Source organism: Python bivittatus, unplaced genomic scaffold (genome assembly GCF_059951505.1).
Source record: "Python bivittatus isolate LINGU-HERP-01145 unplaced genomic scaffold, Pbiv_v1 ctg000610_np1212, whole genome shotgun sequence".
NCBI classification, from domain to species: domain Eukaryota; kingdom Metazoa; phylum Chordata; class Lepidosauria; order Squamata; family Pythonidae; genus Python; species Python bivittatus.
The window spans coordinates 409159-435672 of NW_028277088.1; the positions used below are offsets into that span (position 1 = coordinate 409159).

At 48.0% G+C, this 26514-nt stretch overlaps 1 protein-coding gene across 3 annotated transcripts; it reads right to left on the minus strand.

Annotated features, from left to right (window-relative positions):
* Nucleotides 1-11: 11 nt before the first annotated feature.
* LOC103048787 (uncharacterized) lies at nucleotides 12-25915 on the minus strand. Of its 3 annotated transcripts, none has more exons than XM_088150158.1 (8): nucleotides 25504-25915; nucleotides 25009-25335; nucleotides 24160-24286; nucleotides 22258-22371; nucleotides 21902-22012; nucleotides 21113-21226; nucleotides 20747-20845; nucleotides 12-4244 (listed from the first exon to the last, which is right to left on the minus strand). In XM_088150158.1, the coding sequence occupies exons 1-8, from the start codon at nucleotides 25870-25872 to the stop codon at nucleotides 2686-2688; spliced, it is 2820 nt and encodes a 939-aa protein (XP_088006284.1). In that variant the 5' UTR covers nucleotides 25873-25915; the 3' UTR covers nucleotides 12-2685. The 3 variants fall into 3 exon arrangements, with proteins under 3 accessions (XP_088006284.1, XP_088006286.1, XP_088006285.1); XM_088150160.1 differs by having other exon boundaries at nucleotides 12-4247; nucleotides 25504-25914; XM_088150159.1 differs by lacking the exon at nucleotides 12-4244 and adding an exon at nucleotides 8297-11628 and having other exon boundaries at nucleotides 25504-25882.
* Between the last annotated feature and the right edge of the window lie 599 nt (nucleotides 25916-26514).

The following is a 26514-nucleotide window of genomic DNA, read 5'->3' on the forward strand; positions in this document are numbered from 1 at the left end:
ATCCCAATATATTTAGGGACTCTAGAGAAGTTGAAGCTTCACCAAGAGGACACTGAGACTGCTGCGTTCCAAATAAGCCACTGCTTGGGAGTTGTGGAGGGAAGCAGCAGCATCCGGAAAGTGCTCTCCCGCCATGAGCATCACAAAGACAATACAAGGCTGTCCGCCATGAGAGCTGAGAACCGGCTTCAAGCGTTGCACAAAGGGAAGCTTTATTAAATCTCCACCAGATACCAAATCTTGTCAGTGATTTCAGGCCTATACAAGCACGAAAAATAAAACACACTGACGGACCGAGGCAGCAAGTTTTTGGTATACAGGTAGTGCTCGCTTACTGACCACTCGTTCAGGCACCGTATGAAGTTGTGACGGCACTGAACGAGTGGTACTTACAACCAGTCCTCAAAGTTCCAGCCGTCGCACCACCCCCGTGGTCACATGATCGCAATTCAGGCTCTCGGCAACCGGCCTACGCTTACGGCAGTTGCAGCGCCCCACGGCCACATGATCGCCATTTGTGACCTTCCCTGCCAGCTTCCCCCAAGCAAAGTCAATGGGGAAGCTGGCAGGGAAGGTCGCAAGTCGCTCTGGTAAGTCCCCCCAGCCTCCCTGCGCTCACACGGCACTGCGCCCTGCTTCCCCTGGCCTCCGTGCGCTCGCATACGGCCTGCGTTGGGCCTCCCAGGGCCACCCCCACTGCCCTGCAGCAACTTCCCATGGCACCCCCACACTCCTTATCTGGGACTCCTGCTGCTTCCTGCTTAACGATCTGCGCATCTCGGGATTATGATGGTAACCAGGACTGCCAGGATTGTCGTCACTAAGTAATGCGGTCACGTGACATCGCACTTTACGACCGCATCGCTTAATGACAGCGATCCCGGCAGTCCCAGTTGCCATCATAACCCAAAGACTACCTGTACTGCACTTTTTACATAATTTCTAACCCCAGCAAAGTATTTTTCAAAGCCCTGTTCTTATCATAATTGGCCTCATTCTCCCGAAGAGTCATAAAATCCATGAGCATCAAAGCATTCTAGTGGGTACAGGGTGGGGTGGCACCTTTGAACCCCAATGCAGCCTTGTGTCAATTAGCCTCTCACCTGGAAATCAGAAAAGCCTAGGGCCATCCAGGTGCGTTGGCCTATATCTATGTCACCCTCTGGGGGAAATGGGCGGCATATAAATTTAATAATAACAATAAAATAAACATCTCCTATCATTCTGACCCAGACCTCTTCCTCTCTAATCCTGGTATCTGAAAGCAATTCAGCCGCAGAGATTCTCACAACAAAGCCAACTAGGTCTATTTGTGTATGCATGCACACACAACTTTCTACCATTCTGTGGCTGACAGCATTAAGAAATAATCACAAACATGATCTCAAGAGCAGAGTAAGTCAGCTCTCTTCATCGCCACTTTCATCCTTGGGAAGACACTATTCCGTCAGCATCCTGGAATCTCCTGACTCTAAGGGGGCAGAGAGGTAAACAGCTGCACCTCCACAAATGTAAGATATCCGCAGCTGGATCGGAGAGAAGGCTGTGTTGCTCCCCCCTTTGAACAGCCTTCTCCGGTTGGCTCTAGGGGTAAGGCTGTCTCCACCCACGTTGAGATTGCCAAAGTGCTGGGACAAAGGGGACCCACTTCTTGCTGTTCTCCTTCTCTGGTTTATTTTAATTCTACCCCAAGAGCCACCAACCGACACAACCACCTGCCAGCTCTTGTGGGCATCTGGAGGGAAGGGGGAATGAGACCACGTTCACGCCATGCTGTCATAGATCAAATGATGTTATGGTGCACACAGTGCCATTGTGGCCTGTGGGAGGAAGAGAGAATTTTTTCATTTCAACTCCCATCCCTGACGCTGCTCCTTCTAAGAGGGCATGGCCCCAACCCATCTCCAAAACGAGTGCGTGGAGGAGAATATGTCAGTGCCACAGGGTAGCTGGCAACGTATCTTCACAAGTAGGAGACCAGAGGACCAAGACATCACTTAGTGCTAGGAGATGCTCCTTCTGCTGCTCATGGTCGGAAATACTTTTTCATAGAGATCAAAGCAGGCTGATGCCCGTGACTACATCCCCCTCAGTGTCCCAAAGGGTTACGAGTCTGGCTCAAGGGGAAGGGGTTCCTCTTCTCTGGGCCAGGAGCTACTTTTCATTCCTGATGGATCGGTTGGGAGGGGCAAAGCGAAAGCGTCCAAACTATACGCCCGTCTGGGCTAAGTACACCTAGCCTTGCACCACATACACACACACCAAATTTCTCATACACCCCACTGCAACACATCTTTAAAATCAATTGATTTTCCACTTTATAATAATTTCCTGCCCTCTCCGAACAGTTGTTGCTGCCTGATCACTGAGTCCTCTGCCCGCAGATGCCAGAGCGGTTGCTGGTGAGATACTCGGCTGTCCAGAGTTAGGAAGAAAAAAGTTGCTGGTTTTGGCGGCCCTGGCAGGAATCCATAGCAGTAAGAAAAGCAAAAAAAAAAGGGGGGGCGGGCAAAGGGTTCTGAGGTACCTTGGCTGGGTACCAAGGCACTGGGGACGCTGGCTGGGTCCTATGGCAAAAGACGACGCTTCAGCGCAGGGCAGCCGGATTCGCTCTAGAGCTCCTGTGTGATCAGAGCCACCCCCCCTTCCAAGCCAGGGTCAGCCTCCGTACACCAGCCAGCCTTTTTAGCTCAGGGGGGGCTCCCCTGCGCAGGCTGGAGAGGCTTCCTTTGCTTCTCCTTTCCCTCCTCTGGCGTGCAGATCCTCCTTCGCGTGCTTCCTTTTGTGCTCCTCCAGCAGGGCCTGATGTGTGTAACTCCTGGCACACTGGTCACACTGGAAGGGACGCTCCGCTGTGTGGGAGAGCAGGTGCTCCTTCAACAGGGCCGGGTGGCCAAAACGCCTAATACACCAGGTGCAGAAGTACAGCTCTCCAACGTGGTCTTGCTGGTGCTCCACCAGCAGCCCGGGGAACATGAAGCTCCTGGGGCAGTGGCTGCACTTGAAGGGGCGCTCCACCGAGTGCGTGCTGAGGTGTTCAGTCAGCAGCGACACCTGGGCAAAGTCCTGGTCACAGACGCTGCACCGGAAGGGCTTTTCCAGGAAATGGCTCTGCAGGTGGTTGATGAGGGTGTCCCTGTACACGTAGCTGCGGCTGCAGTGAGGGCACGGAAAAGGATACCCGCCGCTGGGGATGGGCACGGGCTTCCTTGCCGAGTTTTTCTGCGGAAAGCAGCTGCTGCAAAGGTTGCACGGATCCGGCTGCTCTGGGGTGGAGGTCTGGTCTGTCTCTGTCTTTGGTGTGCTCAGCGGCTTTCCTGAAGGAGCAGAGGCCTGGCTGGCAGAGACACAGAGGCTGAAAAAGATCGTGCCACACTGCGTGCATGGGTAAGGCTTCAGCTGTGAATTCGTCTGCAGGAATTTGGTGAACACCCGCCCTGGGGAACAACTGGAAGTCTTCCTTAGGTAAAGCTTCACCAGCTCGGCCAAGAACTCTTGCCAGCTGAAGGAGAAGTTGGGCTTGGCATGGGGAAACAGCTTGTTCACTGCTGCCGTGTGCAGCTCCTGATGGGCGGTGAGCATTTGTTGGCTAGCAAAGCTGCTCTGGCACCAGTTGCAAATGAAGGGCCAGCCGACTGCATGGGTTCTCCGATGATCCTCAAGCTCAGAGGAGGAAAGGAAGCTCTTTGGGCAGCTGGCACAGCCATAAGCCTTCCCAACAAGGGTGTGAGCTCCCTGGTGCTCTGTGAACTCCTGGTGGCTTTCTGTCCCAGTCCCGCACTCCTTGCAGCAGTGCTTCCAGACCTGCCGGTGACTCTTCTGGTGCACGAGCTGCACAGACCACTGGCTGAACACGATGCCACAGGTGGCGCAAGCAAAGACCTGTGCGTCTTTGGCATGCATGGAGCTCGCACTTCTCCCGCGCAGGCGCTGTCTGCAGTCGGGGCAGGTGGTTGGGGGCTGGCCCTCAAGGGCCGGTGGCTCCTCGGGGCCAAAGCTCTTCCGGCATTCCACACACTTAAACGGGAGTGCCGCAGAATCTGCCTTCCCAGGGCTGAGCGCAGACCGTTTCTGACGGAAGCGCCTCCCAGAGCTGAAACATCGGGAAGGCTGCTTCTCTCTCATGCGCTGGGCCCCAGAAGTCGGCTGTGCCTCGCGACCAGAAGCAGCTCTCCTGGACGAGCGCCGGAGAAAGGAAGGCGTCAGGTCCGCGTCTTCCTCTATCTTGACCGTGATTTCATGTTCTGCTTAAAAATGAGAAAGAAAGGGAAAAGAGAAAAGGACCAGGTGTTAAACAGGGAGCCTTTCCTGCAGCAGCCCGCTCTTCCGTGGCTCAGCTGGACCCCAGAGGGCCTGGCTTTCCGGCGCTGAGGGAGCCCTAAGTCTCGTCCCAGGACAGGGCGGTCTGGGAGCCTAGTCCAGCAGAGTGGAGCTAACGCAGACCTCTCTCTCCACTGAAGTCCTCGGCTCCCACCTGGGCACAAGAGACCGCATCAGAAGAGTGTGCAGAAACGTAATGGGTTGCAGGTCACGGGGCTGCCTTTCATTTCACAGCTCAGTGGAAGGGAATGAAATCACCGGGTAGGATAACGTAGCACTCAAGGGGCTGGACTTACACCACGGAAATCTAGCTTCAGTCTGCCCTCAGCCATGCAACTCACTGGGTGACCTTGGATGAGTCCCTGCCCCCCACCCAACCTACCTCATAGGGAAAGTGAAAGGGAAGGGAAGGCCCCAGGAGAGCCACCTTGAGCGCTTGGAGGAAAAGCAGGATAAAAATTGAACGGGTGAATTAATCCATAAGGGGCTACACAGTTTGCAGTCCTGGTATCTCAAGGGAGTCCGCCTTTCAAGCTGTAGCATAGAGGGGTACAAGCCCCATTTCCCACCTCACTCCCAGTCACCACAACTGTGCACAACCAAGAGTCACTTGGTTGACATGGGTGGCTACAGAAATTAAATCAATCAATCAATCAATCAATCAATCAATCAATCAATAAAAAATTGGGGGGAGCACTCTGGCAACCCCAAGCCCCAGGCTACCCATTGCTAGCAAGCCTATCGATGCTCCATTCTATGCTTGTGTTTGCAAAATCACTGCGGCACGGCTTCCTCAGATCCAAACGCGTACTGGAGATGTTCAGGTAGGCTTCCTCACCAATCAATGCACAGGCCCTCCAAGGGACTGGTGCACTTCCCCCAAATTCCCATCTACCTAAAACAGATGTGCTGCCCTCTTTCATTGCAAAAGTCTCTAGAAAGCCACTCCCTTTTGCAAGAGGCTTTCCCCTTAAGAACGGTCATTTTTATGTTATCTAAGTGGCGGGAGCTGATGGTTTTGCTTTTGGGCTGTTCAGGCATCAGCCTGCCCACATTTTACTTTCCTGTTATGGGCTAGGCCGCGTGGCCTCACCTGCGAAGCATGAGCAAGGCAAAGGGGTGACCCAGGAGACACGCCTGCCAGCCAAGGGCAAAGCAATACAGCCAGGGGTTCGCTCTGAGGGGCCACGTGCGCGTGGCCTGAAAACCTTGGAGCTAGAGAGGAGGGCCGGGCCGGGCCGGGCCGGGCCGGGCCCGGAGCTCATCTGAGCTTTCCTTGTCTTCTCAGCCTCGTTCGGTTCACACCCGAGTTGCAGGCTCTTAATCAGGGACCCATTTCTTCTCACAAGCCCTGTACGTGAGATACACAAGGAGCATTTTCAGAACAAACCACAAGAGACTCCTGGCAATGAGTAAAGGAGAAAAGGAGATGTTCAAAGGGAAGGATTTTTATTTTCTGTTAACATCCACCCGGCACCGCATAAAGCCAACCCAGGTTTAACTGAAAGTAACAGCTTTTTCCTATCCTACAACACTGAGGCAGATGCTCAGGATCTCACAGCCTGTTTTGTTTCTGATCAGCTTACAAACGACCATCAGTAGACACAGTCGTGTCCCGGTCCAACAGCATCTGGACCTTCTGCGAGGATCCTTTTAGCACTGTACAGTCCCCAGAAGGCAGGGCCAAAATGTCTCCCAGAGAAAGGCAAAAGGAATTGAAGGACTTATAATAGCATGAAATGTGATCCAGAAAGCATTTTTACCCTGAACAATTCCCTCCCTCAGAAATAATGTCAAGGAGACCAAACTGAGAAATTAAAGATGTTTTCCCACCTGACTAGGAGATTTTCCAAATACAGCAAAAGTGATTGGAAGAAAACAACAAAAAAAGGGGATCTTGGAATCCACCCAGGACGTTTTAGTCCCAAACAGGCAACTATTTCAACAAAGAGAAAATATGTAGATCAGGGTTGAACGGTGGAGTCCTTGGTGCTCTCCGAGCTTGGTGGTTTGCTTGCAGACGTTTCATGACCCGACTAGGTAGCATCATCAGCGCGAGGGAGTGTGGGAAACAGGGAGCAATATAAACAGGGAGCAAACCCCACAGTCCCTCACACTGATGATGCTACCTAGTCGGGTCATGAAACGTCTGCAAGCAAACCACCAAGCTCGGAGAGCACCAAAGACTCCATGGGCAACTATTTGATGGAGTCTTATAAATTTTATTTGGAGATGTGCTTTCAGAGTGATCAGTGATGAAAGACTGTATCAGAGTAGACCATGCACCTCTCCCAAGTCTGTGTCACCACTTTCCTTACAAACAGAAATACTCTGAACTGATTTTATAATATGGTATGACTTTCTCCTTGTAGAGAATTTAGCAGCTTTGGAAAAATACTCCTAAGGACCAAATTTCTGATTTTTATTTATTAGAGGAATTGGTCCTCAGTAAGGTTCCGTTCATGGCAACTGGTGTCTTGAGGGAAGTCAGAATTTGCATCATCCTCTTGATGAAAGCCAGAACCTTAAAAATATTTGAAGACAAATGTGATGCTACTAGAGCATTCTGGGGCACCCAAAGGCAGTTTGGTACAGTCATCTTTTCACACCACCACAATTTCTTGAGCCCCTCCTTCTCTGAAGGCAACTCCTTCAGACTTCATTCGTATCAGAATAATGGGCCACAGTGACTTTTAAAGTCTCAGTCTAAATATGCAAGAGAACTTTAACTTAGATCATCTTTGGCCTCCCATTACAAAAGGTATCTTTACCCCACACCTGGCAATTTTTCCCAGTTATATGACTTCATGTTTTTTGCCATTACTACAGCAGAGAAAACAGAACAGATAATGTAAACCCCCCCCAAAGCTTTATCATCCGTTTTCTGAAGTTCTCTTCCAAAGCAATCATGCCATACTGTGAATTTGAGTTTATGAAACAAATTGTGCCACATGTGAGTGATACCAAACAGACAGCGTGAATCCATTTCACCACGCAAGGCAGGCCTTCCTACAAAACCTTTGTTCAGTCCATTCTGCTTTTTCTGGCACAACTCGCACAGCTTTAAGTACATCATGACTGCTTTGGCAGTAACAATTTTGTACTTTTGTACTCAGTTCCTTCAGCATCCTTGTTGGGCTTCCATGGCCAATCACAACATGAACGGCATGCAGAGTGTCAAACAAATCCTCATACTGCACAAAAGATACCACCTCAGTATGTCCGGGCGAGACGGGCACGCTGTCTTCTTCTCTTCTGCACCAACATTGAGAACGCTGAAGCGTCTCAGACAGCAGTAACGTTTGCCTTCTTTGCTCCGGAGCCTTTTCGCCTCTTTAACTTCCTTGATCAACGTCCTGTACCTGTCACAGTTAATGTAACTGTTGCTATCCTCTTGCTCAGTGGACAGAATCGCTTCCATCATCTTGTAAAAGTGCCTTGGGTGCTGTTCTCGCAGCACATGCTCCATCTTGCCAGCAGCAGCATCAACCGAAGCCAGAAACGGGGAAGGACTTGAGCCCTGAGGACGCTCTTACTCTGGAGCCTTAAACTTCCTCCTTCCAGCTGGGAAGAAAGGACTTCTCGAATAGGCCAGGGCCAGCCTGATGTGCCTCCTAACTCAGGGAGCGCTCTAAGCTTTGCTTCTCCATCTGCTGGAGAAAATCTCACTTCCTCAACAGATTTCTCTATGGTTTAGTTTCACCCATTCTTCCCTAAGACTCACTTTATTTTATTTTTATTTATTTATTATTACATTTATATGCTGCCCCTCTCCCCCAGAGGGTGACTCTGGGCAGCTTACAATTAAAATCCATTTATACCCTAGTTCTTGCTCTATGTCCAGAGTATCACCTGACTCATCTTAGCACCCAACACTGTAAGCCTTGCTGCACCTACTGAGTCAGAGGAAACCAAAACAGCCTGCTGCTTTCCAGTATGAAACAGCGTTAAGAAGCTACCAAACTGGTTTCTAAGAATGATATCAGGAAGAACAGGGGGAAATGAAGGAAACACAGCGCAATTCTGTACAGGCTTCCTCAGAAATTAAATCCTGCAGCTCTTACCTGACTCCGAGGTAAGAGCTGCAGCCTCCAATTCCTGGGACTGAGACTACAAGGTCGTACAACCCGTCTTGGGCCTCCAGAAGACACCAGCTACAAGTCCGCTTCCAGCCTACCTTGTTGTATCCACCTGGACTCCCATTCCAAATAAAGTCAAACAAAGTGTTAAGGAAATTATCAGCACATGCAGAGATGCACCATAAACCTGGAAAACATTTCCATGAGGTCCTAAGACAACTCTGCTCCATGTCCACCTTAATCTGACCCATTTTGTGCGTGAACTTAGTCACCCCGCCTTCCCTGGCTACGATCAAGGGGAAAGCACAGGGGGCGGCACACTTTGCATGCGTCTAAAGGAAACCCAGCTGGTTCATGCATACCCCAAACCCACTCAAAAGCTGCTCCTGAAGCACAGGAGAGGTTTCTGCCCAAGTCCTGAGAGTCTCCCTTTCAGGGACACGCCTGGGAAGCCTCTTCTTCTCACCGTCCCTCCCCACGTCTCCACTTCCAGATCCAGCGCTACGAACACCTTTCCACCCAGCCTACCCAGCTCTACCGCAGGCCTGGGGAGGCAGAACAGGAAGATCCATTCGGACCCCCTGAACTGTGAGAAAAGCCAAAGAACAATCCACAGCCCTGGATGGGAGTGAAGTCTCAAGGGGCAAAAAGCACAGCACAGAAGACCCGAGAGGCACACCAAAGTTGTCCACACACTCCAGGAGCAAGCGGATCCGCTGCCTCTCTGATCCTTTTCCAAGCAACTGGTCTCAAGAAACACCAACCTTGAGTACTAACTTTACCTTTAGTGTAAGGTTACAGTAACAGGATCTTGCAAGTCTGAAAGTATCTCTCCCCTCTCTTTTACTCTCCCGAAAACTAGAGAGTCCCTTCTGAGATGCTTTCTCCACTCCCACCCCTCCTTCAACCTCAGATTTCATTTATCAGACCATTGTCTAGACTGTGGCCCTTCCTCCTCTCTCCCAAGGTCATTCCCACATACCATTACAACTGGTAAAAAAAGAACGGAATTCAAGATGTAAATACTCAACGTTATCCTTCAATACCTGCCAATTATGTCCAAACAATTAAAACGATTATTTTTACAGAAGACCAATATACAGATAGTCCTCCTTTAGTGACCACAACTGGGACCCGCAACTCAGTCGCTAAGCGATGCAGTCACTAAATGGAAAAACATGTGACCGCAACTTACAATTTTACTTCTGCCTTCCATACTCCATTTCTTTTATCCTTCAATGAACTGAACAACATTTTTAATTTAAAATAACATTTAAAACATCTTTAATTCTAACATGTATTATTATTAGGCATAATAATATTGCGTTACAGTACAAAAATAAAAGAATACAAAATCAGATTTTACAATTACAGTACAATACCTGTAAACATCAATATAAATCCTTCAAAAGATTAATCTATTTCTGTGTTTTTGGAAACGTCGGATTCACTGGCATAGCTGGCTGATGACTGAGGATCGTCTGGGTCTTCTACTCCTGGGGATGGGGAGGGAAGCAGAGTCTAGGAAGGAGTAGCTTTCTTAAAGGATTCACTGAGTTTGGTTTGCACGTTTTTTTTCTTTTTTTCTTCATATATTTCACTATAACACATGCATTTCCTGATGTACCTTTCCAAAACGTTCTACGTTTGGATCCATACTTTTTAATTCTGATAAAATTTTGTTATGTCCGAGAAAATACCAGCCATTATTTTCACACTGAACTTTCTGAGCTTAACTTCTACAATTTTTCTTCTTCTTCTTCCACAACCCCTTGTGCTTCCAATTCTTCCTTCAGTTCAATTAAATCTTCATTTGAAAGCTCTCCCTCAGTGTAGGCTATCAATTTTTTCACATCTTCAGCATCAACCTCCAAGTCAAGGGATTTTGTGAGTGTCAAAATGTTCTTATTTATTTCATCCAAATCTTTGTTGTGGTCAAATCCTTCAAAATTATTTACAAGAACAGCAAAACGTTTTAAACATTTTTTCCAAATCCCTTGCATGCATTTCAGAGTGACATCCTGCCATGCTGCTGCGATATTTTTGATGCAATGGAGGATATTGTAGTCTTTCCAAAACTCACGCAACGTCACCCTCTTATCCTCCACTGCAGCTACAGCTTTGGCAAACGTTGCATGTAAATAGTACGCCTTGAATGTTGCAACAGCTCCCTGGTCCATAGGCTGTAGGAAAGGGGTGGTGTTTTGGGGTAGATAAACTACCTTTACATCTGGGTGGAGGTCGTCGAGATGCGGGGGATGTCCAGGTGCGTTGTCGAGGAGCAGGAGAATTTTAAAAGGAATTCTGTTCTGCAAGCAATATTCCTTTACTTGGGGTATGAAACAATTCATAAACCAATCCTCAAAGAGAACTTGTGTCATCCAAGCCTTCCGATTGGATCGGTAATAAATGGGTAATGTGTGTTCCCCTATGTTTTTGAACGCGCAGGGATTCTCTGATTTGTGGATCAGAAAGGGCTTCAGCTTGAATCCGGCGACATTTCCACCCAATAGCAAGGTTACTCTGTCCTGAAGGGCTTTATATCCAGGCATTGCTTGGGCCTCTCTGTGTATGTATGTCCGCTCTGGCATTGCTTTCCAGAATAGCCCGGTTTCGTCCACATTGAATATCTGCCCAGGCAAATAGTTCCCTTCTGCTATGATATCATCAAGTTCATTCAGAAAACGTTGGGCAACTTCTTCGACACCTGCAGCTTCACCTGATGCGTGCGCGCTGTGATAGTTGAATCTTCGCTGAAACCGCATAAACCAGCCACGGCTGGCCGTGAACGTTTCGGTGCACTCCTCACCTGCTCGCTCCTTCAGCGTTTGGAAAATGCTGCGTGCCTTAGCCTGAATGAGGAGGAGGCCAACCGGCATCCTCTTCTGTATCTGATCTTCGATCCAAAGCATAAGGAGTTTTTCCGTTTCGTGGATGAGGCCTTTTCGCTGTCTTGTTATCACTGCTTTGGTCCCTGGCGATCCTTTCATTGCCTCTCTGATCCTTTCCTTATTCTTCAAAATAGTGGAGATGGTGGAATGGGCTAGGCCTTCTTCTTGTGCTATAATATTCACCTTCTTCCCAGAGTCATACGCTTTGATGATCTTCATCTTCAAATCGAGACTGATGGCTTTCCGTTGCTTCTTGCTTCTTTCTTCAGCTGAACTGGGGCTCTTTCTCTTTCCCTTTGAAGACATCGCCAGTGAAAACAAGAGCCCGTTGTAAAGTACTGTAGACAGAGAGAGATGGAGAGATAAGAGAGATACTCAAAAAAACAATTTAACTGGTTCAGAACAATTTAACTTCAATGTTAGGGTGAGGGAGGCAGTAGTATAAGAATGTGTTTTCCTTGTCTGCTAAAAATTCATTCCTTGGATAAAAGCATGTGAATGGTCACTGCTAAGAGCAATATATTTTAAATTCATTTATTTACTATATTAAATATTTGCTTATATCGTCTGTCTTTGTTCTCAACTGCTCTTAACTAACAATGGGAGAGAGTGAACTTTGAAGGTTGGATTCTATATACAGCCCATTTGTGACGAAAAGCCAGGGTTCACAGGAAGGGATAAAAAGTCGTAAAAACAGTTTGCAAAGTTGAAGATCAGGAGTTTAGAAAACAGGTAGACAATAACCCATATAGCAATATTGCTTCACCAGTCCTCAGGTTGGGTCTCTGCCATCTGGAGAATCCAGTAATTTTTTTCACACACAAATCATTGTCACAACATAGAGACACAAGAGTGCATACTCAGAGAATCTATAGTCCCCCTCCCTCCTTTCAGCAGGAAAAAAAAAGTTGGGGGAAGGGTAGTTACATTGCAAAGGGGAGGGGAAAGAAGAAAGAAAACTAGATTGAGATGGGGCAACAAGAGAGAGAGAGAGAAAGAAAGAGGGAGGGAGGGAGGGAGGGAGGGAGGGAGGGAGGGAGGGAGGCCCTACTCAAGCATTAGGAAGCAGGTTAATTTCTTCTGGATTCAGCTGTTTGAAGAAAACAGATTTTTTACTGTACTGCAGTAATCAAAAACTCCAACATATGCTGTCTTCATAGAGATAGGGTTGGATATCTCACCTGCAACTTAACTTAAATGTAGAAACTTCCTGAAGATGTGCAAACTTACAGCCAGATATCACTGAATATAGTATGTACTGTGTGAGAGCATTCAGCCGAATGCATGTCTTAGATAAGCTAGTTCACTCTCAAAACAAAGGTTAAAATGAATTTTATAATTTATCTCTTACCTTTAAAATGCTTCCATTTGTATTTAGAAGAACTACAGAACTTAATAATACAGTACAGGTATTAGCTCTGCTTGTTGCAAGCGAAAATGTGTGCCAGTTGCAAAGTACCCGAATGACGATCACGTGACTGAAAGATGCGGCAACAGTTGTAAATGTGCGCCGGTTGTGAAGTACCCAAATGGTGATCGTGTGACTGAGGGATGCTGCGACGGTCGTAAATGCGCATCTTGGTTGCAAAGTTACTTTTTTAGCACCGTCGTAACTTCAAACGGTCATTGCATGAGGCAGCTGGTAAGCGAACAGTACCTGTGCTATGATTCTTAAATCAACTCCATGCTACCTTTTTCAACAACTACTCTAACTATTCCCTTTAAGCTTTTATCAGCAAAACTTAGGAGGATCTCCTGAAATATCACTGGATTAGACAACACAATCCAATATTAGAGAAACAGTTTATTCCCCTAAAGATAATAAAGGTACTTCCTTCCCCTTAACTTTCTCTCCAGTTATCTACAAAAGTATTATTGTCCAAAATTCAGTTATTTCAGAATAGAAAACAAAACTAAAATATTTTTAAAAGGCATTGCAATTTAATTCTAATTTTGATTTAAAATGTAAATTATTTCAAATAGCAGCTATTAATTTAATTCTCTTTTGTCTTGCTTTAATTTAGAAAGTCAACAATTTTGTTTGCCTTTCATTACTGCCCACTGAAGCTTTTTTATTTGTCTTACTCCCTTGTAAGAGGAAAAGATCGGGAAAAACTCAAGAGATTATTTTGTACCTTGGAAATGGAATATAGAGAATGATATGATTGCATAACAGATTGCTTTAAAAAACTTATTTAAGTGTACAGGGGATTATCAAGAACTGACGGTCTTTGGAATATCCGACCGAATACCAATTTTAGGATAAAAACCGACACGTCTTTTTGAGAAACAAGCCATTTTAATGCTTTAGATTTTTCTTAAATACAATATTTTTTTTCTCTCACACAGGTTTAATTCTGTTTTTTTTTAACCCAGACATTTATACTATTCTTACTTAAAGAAAACTAACTTTTAGATAAAAACAGTAAATGCTTAAGAAAATCCACCCACAGAGACAGAATAAAAACAGACATAAATCATGTTATTCCCAAATTTCTAGGATTGTCAATCCTGCTGTCACTAATGCTTAGGACTTCTCCCTCCCCAGTTCATGTATGCATGTATCACATTTGTGTATTAATGAGAGTATGTGTATATAAACTTGCCAGAAGGCAAATTCTAAAATAGAGAAGGGGTAGAACAAAAGGGGGGGGGGAGAGGGAAACAAATAACCACTGATTAAAATTAAAACTGCCAATAAAATGACCCCATTTCTAAAATTAATTGATCCCCACCTACACATGCCAACCACTTCCTCTCTCACACAAAGACCACCCATATTCAGAAACAGAAAGGTATACTCACATACATCCCCCCCTCCTTCCAGAAAAGTTTCAAAAAGAAGAAGAAGAGGAAGAAAAAACAGGACAGAAGTGGGATAAAGGAGGTCTTGTTTAAGCATTACAAAAAGGGTTAAAATTCACCAGGCAAGCAGCCCCCTCATCTAATCATGAAAGACATTCATGCTTTTCAGCAGAATGTCTATAAACATTGGCTCCCTTTTGTACAACTTCCTGACTGCCTCAGTTCATAGGTAATTATGAATATTATTTATTTGCTAACACTTGCCTGCCTGTGGTAAATGCAGTAAATAGAGCAACTCGTTTATTTCTGGAATTTGTCCTCTGCAAAAATACAGAGCGTAATGCAAGTGCAGACTCTCTTGTGCAGACACTGCGCTAAGAGAGGAAGCTCATTTGTCCAAAGTCTCAGAACACACAAGAGAACTTGACTCATTACAGCAAAACCTCTCTCTCTCTCGTTTATATAGCCACCCATCTCACACACTGACTCTAGGCGGTGTACATAATAAAATAAAATACATAAAAACCATTAACAACCACAGTTTAATTTAAAATAAAAAACAAGGTAAAAAACAAGAAAAAAGACAGAATGGCGTCAGACAGCCATCCAACAGGCTCCACTCTGTCATGGGATCCCCGAGCTCATTGGCAAAACCAGGTTTTGAGGGCCTGAAACTCCTTCAGCTTTGCCAGTCTAATATGCTCCAGCAGTACCGAACAACCCAAAATCAATCTAGCCAAGGTGCTCAGCTCTCGGATTTCAAAGTAAGAAACACCACCAAGCTTTAAAGGCATTCTCCTGTGATTGCATTAACATGGTCACCCTCACGGTACAGTATAATTAACAAAACAATTAATTTCCCATAGTCCAGACACTTGGGTGTTGTTTGTCTATCAGCTCACGTAATAGTTAATTACGAACCACCTACCAAGCCGATAGCGAAGCGAACCGCAGTGTAAATATATCAGATCTGAGAATTGCTCCCTTACAATCTGCAGAAGGCTTAACGGAGAGATCCTGTTAAAGGCTTTCTGCCCAGTGCAGGAAATTCCCTCCAGCGCACGCTGCATTTTGTATTCAAGAAGGAAACAGAGAAAGTTTTAGCTTTCCTCTCCCCAGGATTTGCACTGCCCACCTGACCCAGCAGAAGCACTTTGCTGTCAGCCTCCCTGCGGTACAACTTGTTTGTGGGTCTGACCTTCCTAAACTCGCTTTTTGATGAGATGGGCAATGACAAATTTGATACATAATCAAACAAATATACAAAAAGTGAGATCTCTGCCAAATCCATCCAACCGACAGCTATTTCGTTTAGAATAAAAAAAGCACAATTTCTGAGATGCAGCTGTTATTTTTTCCTTCCTGAGATAAAGGTGAAGGTGTGCCATGTTATCCCTTGACATTTCCCTTTAGGACAACAGGTAACGTCAGGAGGCGGATGCTCAAAACGAAATCTGTAGCTCGGCAAGATCTTCCAGGTGTCACCAGCAGAGACCTGATGGCTAGTTCCATCAGACATAATCAACCCACTCATAATCGATCTGCCTTTGCTGCAATTTTCCAATGCAGGGATGCACTCCCCAGACACAGAAAAGGAAACCCAGGGAGCAAATCTGCTGAAAGCATCTGTATTTCCATCTACTTGGGGTTGAAGGCTGACATAAAACTGGAAGCGAAGGACGGACCTGCTCTAACTATCCACCACCTAATACACCATCTGAGACATATATGGAAAATATCGGCTGTCTCACCAAGCATGCATTTGGAACTCAAAGTTCCCAAACAGTAAGTTGCAAAGAACTTGTTTCCTCTGCAACTTGTAGTTTCTTGAAAGGCCAGGTCATTCCAGTCATTTGTCTACCTTCTGAGAGGATGCTGGTCATCCACAATGGAAAACGCCATCTGGGACTTGCACTGATGAATTTGATCCAACAGGCAGACTCCCTCATCCTGGTGACTACACAGCTACATGCATGTAGACTTCTGAACATAGCAAAGGCTTTCACACTGTCTTCTTCCAGGGTATCTTCTTTGCTTCTCAGTCTTACTACACTCCCACGATTTCTTGGTGATCTCCATTCCAGTACGACCTAGGCTTCAGATTGACCCCTCCTATGTTTCACAAGGCGTCAGTCTATAAGGCATCCATTTTCTGTCCCAGGAGATCTTAAACAAATACCACCTCCTTGTCTCTGTCTTTGACCAGCAGGACAATGCACCTATCAGTCCTTGCCACTAAAAATGGGCCAGGACCTGCCATGCTAACGCAAGATGAGAAGGAAGTAGCTAAGAGGTTCTAATCCACACCAGAGCAAACCAAAAGGTGGCTGGTCTACACACAGGTGTTTTTTTTTTTAATGACATGCTTGTACGTTCACATTCAGCAGCCAAAGCTATGGTTTCCTCTCTACAGTGCAAGAAAGACAAGCAATTAAACCCAGCATCAGCTGCTGTTTGACACCAAAGAAACATGAAAACCAAGGAGGTTTTGCTGGTTTGTTTTTGGTTTTTGGGGTTTTTTTTGGCATGTTCACCTTATTTCTTTGGATTCGAGTCACAATCTCCCAGAATGAACTTTGGGGGAGGACTGTGCTGGTTTTCAATAAATGATTTCCCAGAAGAATGTTTGCCAGTCCCCTTGGAAGTTTCCAGTAGCTGAGCCCTGGCTGGTAGCAGTTGACCTGCTTCAGTGACCTTTTATAGTCCTCTTACGAAATAACCTGGCATTTGGAACAGATTGTGCATTCCGACCCCTGGGAAAACTACTAGAAATCTGAAGTTTTGACTTGTTATAGTCAAGCAAGCATAACCTTGGTGCTAAGCAGAAGCCCCCAAATCATTCTGAGGTTATATGGGCTGAAATTCCCCCAGTGTTTTCAGCAACCACTGCATCCTGCACACGCAATGGCGAACTCATCTGGAGGACCACCTTTCAGCCTTCCACTGGTTTTCTTCCCATGAAAGGATCAAGAATAGTCATTATCCAAACTACCATGCGTTCCCTTTCACAAACTGCATCCTCATTCTGCTGCCTCCCGTTGTTAGCACGACTGGATTCTTCAGACCATTCATGCATGGCTATTTCTTATGGTACAAGCATAATTAGGTCTTGTGAGAAGGATCCCACAGGCAAAGCTCTTGCATCCACAAACAAAGAAGTACTTAAAGAAGTGCAATACTATCTACGATACTTGCACAATGTCCTTAATTTCACATGCTAGCAAAATAATGCTTAGGGTCACCCAGCGCAAATTAGAGCCCATTTGAGCTGGTTTCAGAAAAGGCTGAGGAACAAATGAGTAATTACTGGTAGTCCTTGACTTACGACCATTCGTTCAAGTGACCATTCGAGGTTACAATGGCCCTGAAGGGACTTATGACCAGGCCCTGAAGTTATGACTGTTGCAGTGCCCCCGCAGTTACATGATCAAAATTCGGGCACTTGGCAGCCCAGCCACACTTACGACTGCAGGAGCACTTCAACTCCCCCCACCATCTCCCGCCCATCTATGCCCTTTTAGCCCCCTGCGCTCCATGGGCCCTGCTGCCCTCGCTGCCCTTCACCATCTTCTTGCTCCTGCTGCTGACCAAGCATGCCTGGCGTGACCTTTTGCGAGGCAGCTGCTGGCCACAGGCGGCTTTCTTCCCCAGGTCACGCATGGCAGCTTCCTCATGAGACCTGGGGCTGGCCTCATGTGGTCAGCAGCTGCCTTGCGAAGGGCCAGGCTGGGCATGCCTCGTCAGCAGCAGGGGCAAGAAGACAGCGAAGGTTGGTGGAGCACAGGGCAGCAGGGGCCTCAGAATGCAGGGTGGCGAGGGCAACTGCAGCTAGGGCTGAGCTGGGGCAGCTGCGGCTTTCTCCTGCACTGCTGAGCCAAGCTGGGGCTGGGCTTTGTGCTGTGAAGGACTTCGCACTGCGCCATGTGGTCCTGGGGCTGCTTGCTGCCCTGCAAGGCAGGATGCAGGGGGGCCAAAAGGGCAGAGATGGCAGGGAATAGGCAGTTGGGGGAAGCTGAAGTAGAGGCAGCCTCTTCTCTTGGAAGAACGAGGCTCAGGGCTGGGAGGGACCAAGCCCGGAATGGCTTGGATTGGGGTGGCTCTAACGACCAGTGGAATTCGGTTAATAATGGCAACAGGGAGCGCTGGGATTGCTGTTGCAAGCGATGTAGTCACATGACATCACGCTTTACAACCACATTGCTTAGCGATGGAATTCTGGTCCCAACTGTGATAGTAAGTTGAGGACTACCTGTATTGCTGGTGTAATTGGGACCAAACTTTCCATCGCTAAGCGATGCGGTCACAAAGTGTGATGTCACGTGACCACATTGCTTAGCAATAGCAATCCCAGCAGTCCCCATTAAGTGAGGATCGTGGGTTGTTAAGCAAGTGACCATGACTTGTGACTTCTTGTTGGCTTCCAACAAGCAAAGTCAACGGGGAAGCCAGCAGGAAGTCGCAAGTCCTGGGAGGCTCACAAGCCAGCTGGCGGGCAGGTGAGTGCTATGGAGGGTAGCCAGGCAGTGGGGGGTGCTGCAGCGCTGCATGGGTGTGGGCAGGTGGGGAGTGGGTACTCCGGAGGGTGCAGAGGTGGCTGCTGCAGCCTGGTGCGAGCATGGCTGGGTGCGCGGTGGGTGTGATGGAATGGTTTGGTGAAGGCCGCACTCGGGGAGATAAGCATTTCCTTAGCCCCCAGAATGAGCGTGGGAAGGTGAAGAGGACGAGACTGGCACCACCCTAAGGAATTTGCAGTGTTTGCTTGCTGGCTTGGGAAGTTTAGATTCAGTCTGGTGAGATTCTGTCTTGTAGGTGGAAGCTAATAAATGCAATAGAACTATATCTGTACTGTCTCGTGGAGTTCTTTGGGCTGAACCTGACAGTGGGTGCTGAAATCCGGCGCAAGCGCAGCCAGGCACAGGTCATAAGGGTGATGCTCCAGAGTGCGGGAGTGTGTGCAGGTGGCTGCTGCAGCCTGATGCGAGTTTGGCCGGGCAGGGGACAGGTGCTCAGGAGAGCATGCGAGAAAGTGGCGGGAGCAGCTTACAGGTGTGACTTGCGACCTTCCCTGCCAGCTTCCCCATTGATTTGCTTGGGGGAAGCCAGCAAGAAAGGTTCCAAATGGCGATCATGTGATCATGGGACGCTGCAGCCATCGTAAGCGCAAGCCAGCTGCCGAGCGCCCAGCTCACAATCATGTGACTGCAGGGGTGCTGGAATGGCTGGAACTTCGAGGACCAATCATGTCACTTTTTCAGTGCTATTGTAACTTTGAACAGTCACTGAAGAAGTGGTCATTAACCAAGGACTACCTGTACACTGGATAATAGAGAAGAACAAAAAATACCAAAAAGAAGTCAATATGTGTTTCATTGATTACAGAAAGGCCATTGATTGTATTGACCATGTCAGTCTGTGGAATGTCCTTAGGAAAATGGGAATCCCAGAAGATCTTACTGTATGGTCCTTATGCAAAACGGATACAGGTCAGGAAGTCACAGTAAGGGCAGAATATGGTGAAACAGTCTGGCTCCAGGTTGGCAAAGCAGTGAGACAAGGCTGTATACTCTCCCCCTATTTATTTAATTTATATGCTGAATATATATTGAGGGAGGCTGGATTGGAAGAAGATGAGTGTGGTTTTAAAATTGGAGGAAGAAACATCAATAACCTGTACTATGCTGATTACACTACTCTGATAACTGAAATGCAAAGTAATGCAAAGCTGTAGTAAGGTAAGTCACGAAACACAGGGGAAAAATGGGACTACAATTAACTATAAAAAACAACCAAACTAATGACAATAGCGTTACAAGCGACAATGAAAGGAACCAGCGATCAAGAAATATGCTATAGACTAGCACTTGGTAGGCGAGCAAAAAGGCCTTGGAGAAGATATTCAGATTCCACAGTGGTCTACATCCACAAAGGTGAGAATCCTGCAACCAATGTTTTTTTTTCCCCTGTGGCACTCTATGGAAGCTAAAGTTGGTCTTTGAAGAAGCAGGACAGAAAGAATATCGTTGCTTCTGAACTTCTGTAGAAGACTCCTAGGAATACCATGAGTAGTCAAGAAAACAAATACATGGATCATCAAACTAATCAATCCAGGGTTCTCACTCGAGACACAAATGATCAGGCTACAATTATCATATTTTGGGCATTTATTATGCAAAGACTCGGCTCACTTGAATAGTTCATAGTGCTAGGAAAGACAGAAGGAAAAAGAAGAGGACAACCAGCAGCAAGGTGGACAGACTCAGTTACAGCAGTCATGGTTCCGTCACTGGAAGAGCTGAAGGGCCAGGATGGGGACAGATCATGCTGGAGAAGGTATATGGTTGCTAACAGTGAACACCAACTTGATGGTACACAATCGAATGACCAAATCGACTTAAAGAAAACTGACCCCTCCTAGCTCTATAGTTCTGCAAGCCGCCACTGCTTCCAATAGCAGATCTTGCCTTCCCAAAACTCCACTCCTTGACATTCTACTGGCTTTATTTGACCAGGACTTCCAGTTTCCTATTCTATAATATGGAGTGATGACAAGGTGGAATTATTTAGTTCATTCAGCAGGAAGGCCATATCTCCACAAAGAAACTACCATCAAGTTCAAAGGGGCATCACAACAACCAAAAAGTCTCCTCTTACCAGAGCTAGGGCCTTCACCAAAGAAGAATGGGTCCTGAACACACTGGCCTTCCTGAGGTCTCCAGAGATGTTCTTCAGAAACTGTAATAGCCTGATATTCTGTACAGGAAGGGAAAAAAAAACCCAAGTATATAAGGGCTGTCCAGTTATTGTCTGGATGAAATACATAATATCTGAAACACCCACACCCACAGAGATTGAGGATTGTCAGAGATGCTGACCCAAACACAGAATGAGGACAGGAAGAGGTATGGGGATCTTATATTAGCTTAATATAACAACAATTAACCAACTGGAGAAAATGTTGATCACCACAGCCTGGCAGAACTTAAAGCATGCAGCTGTCAAGAGAAAAAGGGAACTTACCCTGGCTAGCATTGTGGTGCACCTCCTCTTTTTGGGATTCCCCAGGATCCAAGCACACCTCCTCCATCTCCTCTTTAATCCCTGAGGATATGTCCATCAACTCCACTGAAGAACCTGAGCACAGGAGAGGGGAAGTCAGGGGTGTTGCTCTTCTCTGACATCAAGAAGTCTCACGGACTGGAAGAGGCGTACAGAAACAGGAATGAGAAGGCAGGAGAGAAGGACCCCACCTATGGCATAAGGGTGAAGGAGAAGATGGTTGGCAACAAGCTGAGATAAACTGAAAGTTGGTTGGATAGAGCTGGAGAAGGGAAAGGCCCGCTGGATACCAACCTGAAGTACGTGGCCTAAGAGGTCATAGAAAGATATTTAGGGATGGGGGTGGAGGGGGCTGGTAAAGAAGAAAAACCTTGGTAGAAAGCAAGATTGCAGCTGCCACAAAGGAATCAAGAAAAAGGAGGTTACAAGGAGTTCAAATTAGGGTTAGGGTTAGGGCAGAAGCAGTAGGGATATGCAAGACTCTACAATACAGGAATGAAATATTTCAGAGAATTCTGAAATGGCCCATTTCACTCCAGACTATGACATTCCAGGCTGGCACAGTCCAGAGGGCAACATCATTCTGGAATGCTCCTTTCCTGGATCAACAATTTTTGAAGAAGCAGCCTTCCTTCTAGCAATTCAGTACATCTCCTACCAAGCAATGGTAAGAAGAAAGCCTGTCAGGGATGAGCTCCCTCCTTGTAAGCCAAACAACTAAGAAGCAACTCCAGGACACTTGGTATTCACCCTTGTGAAGACCAGCATTCATCTCCTCAGGAGGCCTGGCATTCCCATCTTGAGGCTCTTCGACTTCTTCTTTCAGCCACAAAGAAACATCCACTGGAGCAACAGGGGAGTCTGAATGGAGGACAGAAAAAGATTGTTGTAAATCACAAGGTCAAGACCCTGGGGCCTAAACATTTATTGACCCATACATTTTCCAAGAATGTCTGATCCCATCCTAATCTGGATCCCTTGTAAGCAGCCTTCATTTATAAACTTTTTCCACATGCTTAAAACTGAGAGCAATGTACCTCTTATGAGAAGATGATAAAAAAGAAGGAAAAAACTAAGCTGTATATTTCAGGAGACAGCAAATGTACCTGTGACAAGGTGTCCAGGCACGCTGCTGGCAGGAGTGCTTCCAATGTCTGTGTCACACAAGGAGTCCCCTTGTTCAATCCGTGTCAGGATCTCAGGCTTTGCAATCGCATAATCTATCCAGATGATAGACGGAAAAAAACTTGTTAATTGTGTGTGTATAAAATTTTTAGGGAAAAAATGGTAAATGGAAAAAGACAAAGTTGCTACGTGCCATATCACAAGAAGTGGGATTACATCAGGCAATGCCTTGCCAAAAACAGTATTTGCCTGTCGGATGCAGATGTTTAAAGGCCTGTTGAGGACTGCCCTCTCTGCAAGGTGTAACAGGGTGTGCACCAGGTGACAGGCCTTGTCATTGGTGGTCCCATTCTATAGGATACCTTGCCCCTCCCCAAAGTACAGCCAGTTTCTCCTTGTTTTCTGGAAGCAAGTTAAAGTGATCCTATTCAAGCAGGATTTTGGCCCCTAGTTGTGCTGGGTGGTTGTCACAGGTAATAGTTGTTATTATCACTGTGATTATTTTAATTTATTATATATTGAAATCACTGTTTTCTACCCAGAGTCTCCACAAATTGGGTGGCCACAATTTATTCATTGTTTAATTTTATACTGCACTGAATTCCTGGAGACTCTAAGCAAACCACAGTATTACTATAATACAATTACAGGCAGTCCTCAGTTAATGACCTTAATTGGGACTGGGAACTCTGTTGCTAAGTGACGTGGTCTTAAAGCGAAAAATCATGCAACTACACCAACTTAGAACGGCAGTTCCAGCTGCGGTTGTTAAGCGAATCACACATGACCCTTAAGTGCAATGTCATGTGACTGCAATGTGCAACTTCCTGTCAGCTTCCCCACTGACTTTGCTTGTCAGAAGCCAGCAGTGAAGGTTGCAAATGGCAGTCACATGACTGTGGGACGCTGTGACTACTGTAATTGCAGCCAGTTACCAATACACAAATCGCAATCATATGACTGCGGGGACACTGCATTGGCCGCAACTCTGAGGACTCATCGTAAGTCTCCTCATTCAGTGCTGTCATAACTTTGAATGGTCACTGAACGAGTGGTCACTAAGTGAGGACTCCCTGTAAAACCAAAAATAATTATTACACTTACAATTAATCCAACACGATTGTAATGCATTCATTGTAGTAGGATTTTACTCCTCCCCAAGTGCCTTTCTGATGAATCCTTCTTTCACAGCTCTCCACAAATGTGGCAAGGAAGAGGTGATCCAGGGTAAACTGTTCCAAAGGAAGGGAGCCATCACCAAGAAGGCTCAAGCCCTCATTTCCTTAGTGGTGGGATCCTCCTCCAAATCTTACTTGATAGGCAAATTCAACTCAGAGAAAGCAGTCATAGAGCTATCCAGGCCCTGATCTATGAAGGGCTTTAAAGGTGACAACCAGCACTTTGAATTGCACCTAGAAGCTGAGTGCTAGTGGTGCAGCAGTGGGTTAAGCAGGCTAACCTCAGTGAGCCCTAACTACCCAGGCTAACATTGCATCAGGTGAAGCTTCGAGGTACTCTTCAAGGATAGTCCCATGTAGCGCGCACCGCAATAACCCAACCACACAGTGACAAGGACATGAGTGACTATGAGTAAAGCCTCCTACTCCAGGAAAGGCCACAACTGGCACATAAGCTATAATTATACAAAAGCCCTCCTGGCTGCAGCCTCCACCTGTTGTTTAAGCAGGAGCCATAAGTCCAGGAGGATCCCCAAGTGGCAGGCCAGCTGTGTCTGGAAGACCATTATCCCATTCTGATTTAAAGATGCCGCTACTGGTCCCTGCTGGATCACATCACAGCAGATCTCTTCAAGCCTAGTGGCTCTTAGGATATAATTACTATAAACCAAAGAGAATAAGAACAACACCTCCTCGTGCTCTCACCCATTGAGACCAGCATCTCATAATTGCTTCTCATGACCGTCTTGTACAGCTCCTTCTGCAATTCATCCAGGTCCCCCCATTCGTGTTCGTTAAAATGAACAGAGAGATCATCAAAGGTTACCGGAACCTGGAAGAAACAACAGTTACAGGTTCACAACTCTCTGGCCTCCAAATCCTGTACGCTTAACAAGAACTTGAGAAATACCTGTTGGGTAAATTGCACTGACAGAAAAAAGGCAGTATTTTATCTTTAGCACACAAAAGCCTACTGGCTCCCTCTGATTATTTAGATAAACAGGTGTTTCAAAGGTCTTTAGCATGCTAGGAAGCTGATTAAAAGAGGAAACTCACAAAGGAAATGTGAAAATCTGTAGTATGTGCCAATAATTCAGGCCTGCAGACCAACAACATATGACTCAGCCTGATGCTGAAGCACATAGAGGCAGTCTCTTTGCCTCCAGCAACTCTAAGGCAAGGAGGCAAGGGTGGGTCACAGTATGAGGAGGAGCCAGGATTTCTGGCGCTGCTAATATCGCTTTCAGAACCACGAAAACTTACTTTAAGACAAAGCAGCATCTACAGAGGGCTGGGAATGACAACATGCACATCACAAGGCAAACTCTGCCCTGCAACGTTGAGTACAGAAGAGCGGAGCGTGTTCTGGCACCGCAGTGTGCATTTCATCCCGCTGGCACTGCGTACCCAGCACATCTGTCCGTCTCCTGAAAGGCACCGCCGGCCGGTTCCGACCAGCCGGACCCCTCAGCGGCTGCCGGCGGCAGGCACAGCACGGCCAAAGGCCGCGTCGCGCGCCAGCAGGCCACGACCGGCGGGGCCAGGGCCTCTGACCTGGGGGGTCTCCCCCTTGGCGCCCGGGGGGAAGCGCAGGATCCAGAAGTTCCGGTTCCTGAGCAGGCTCTCCACGTTCTCCAGCCGCCGCTGCAGCCGCGCGTACTCCTGCGCCAGGGCGGCCCACTTGCTCTCCAGCTGGTTCTCCACCTCCGCCACCGTCCTCTGGCAGCCCACCAGCTTCGCCTCCGCCGACGCGACCCTCCCCTCCAGGCACAGCAGGCGCACGCCGTGCCCGTCCACCGTCTGGTCCACGGCCTGGAGGGCAGCCACCGCCGGCCACAGGGAAGGGTCCAAAGTCTGCGCCTCCATCTCCCGCGTCGAGGCCTGCGGGGGCACGGGGGGCACCGTCATCCTCGCCGCCCAGCCTCTGAAGGAGGCCCGAGCCCCCGAGCCCCCCCGCTTCTCCGGGCGCCGCGCCCCCGAGCCCCTCCCGAGGCTCCTCTGCGCCCGGCCGGCCCCCGCCCCGAGACCGGCCCCGCGCCCCCGCCTCACCTGCACCGGCGCCCCCCCAACCATGGCTCGGGCGGACGGAGAGCGGCGGGAGGAGCGAGTGCGCATGCGCCCCGGCCAGCGAGGCCTAGAGCGGCCGCCTCCCTCCCCGCGGCGCCGCCTGCCGGCGGGAGGAGCAACGCGCGCTCCCGCGGCGCCGTTGGGCGGGAAAGCGCCTCTTCCCTCAGACGCAGCCTCGCGCGCAGCGCGGCCGGGCGGCGAGACGCGCTCCCTGACGGAAAGGGGCTCCCCGGCCCTCTCCACCGCCTCCTCGTCTCCCCTGGTTCGTCCTCGGTTTCCGTGGTCGCTGGAGCACGAGCCCATCGTCCCCGGCCGTGGGACAGGCGTGGCCTCGACGGGCCCGGAAGTCATCTGCGGCTGCGGCCCAGGCGGGCTGCTCCTCCGGCACCCGCCCAGCTTCCACCGAGAGAAGCGGGGGGGAAGTAATCCAGGCCCCCCACCCGCTGCGGCGGCCCCGAGCTCTGGCGCCCCACCCCGGGAGGAATCTCCTCCTCCGGGGCCCTGCCTGGGGACGCTCGAGTCCGCTGCTCTAGGGCAGGGTTCCTCAGCCTTGGCGACGTTGAGACTTCAACCCCCAGAACTGCCCAGCCGGCCATTAATGGTGAACCACCTAAGTCCGCTTGACTGGACTAGCCCACAGCCTAACGTCCTCCTAATCTTGGAACGCAGGCCTGCCTTTCATTGCAAGCACAGCGAAGGGCTGCTAAGCGGCCTGACGGGCGCTGCTCCCTCCGCATCCGACGCTCCTTCTGAAACATCCCGTCAGCACACGGCCAGGATGAAGGATGGAAAAGTACTTCCACTTTAGAGCGCTACTGCAGCATAAGAAAAATCTTAGGGTTCAGCTCTAACCCCCCCCCGATGCTATGACTCAGTATCTGCCATTATTGCTGACACGCAAGGCTAGAATATTGTATGATACAAACTCTGTAAGATTTTATTGGCGGAATTCCAACACAATTTGAGCCCAGTAAGTTTAGCATCTTGAACAGG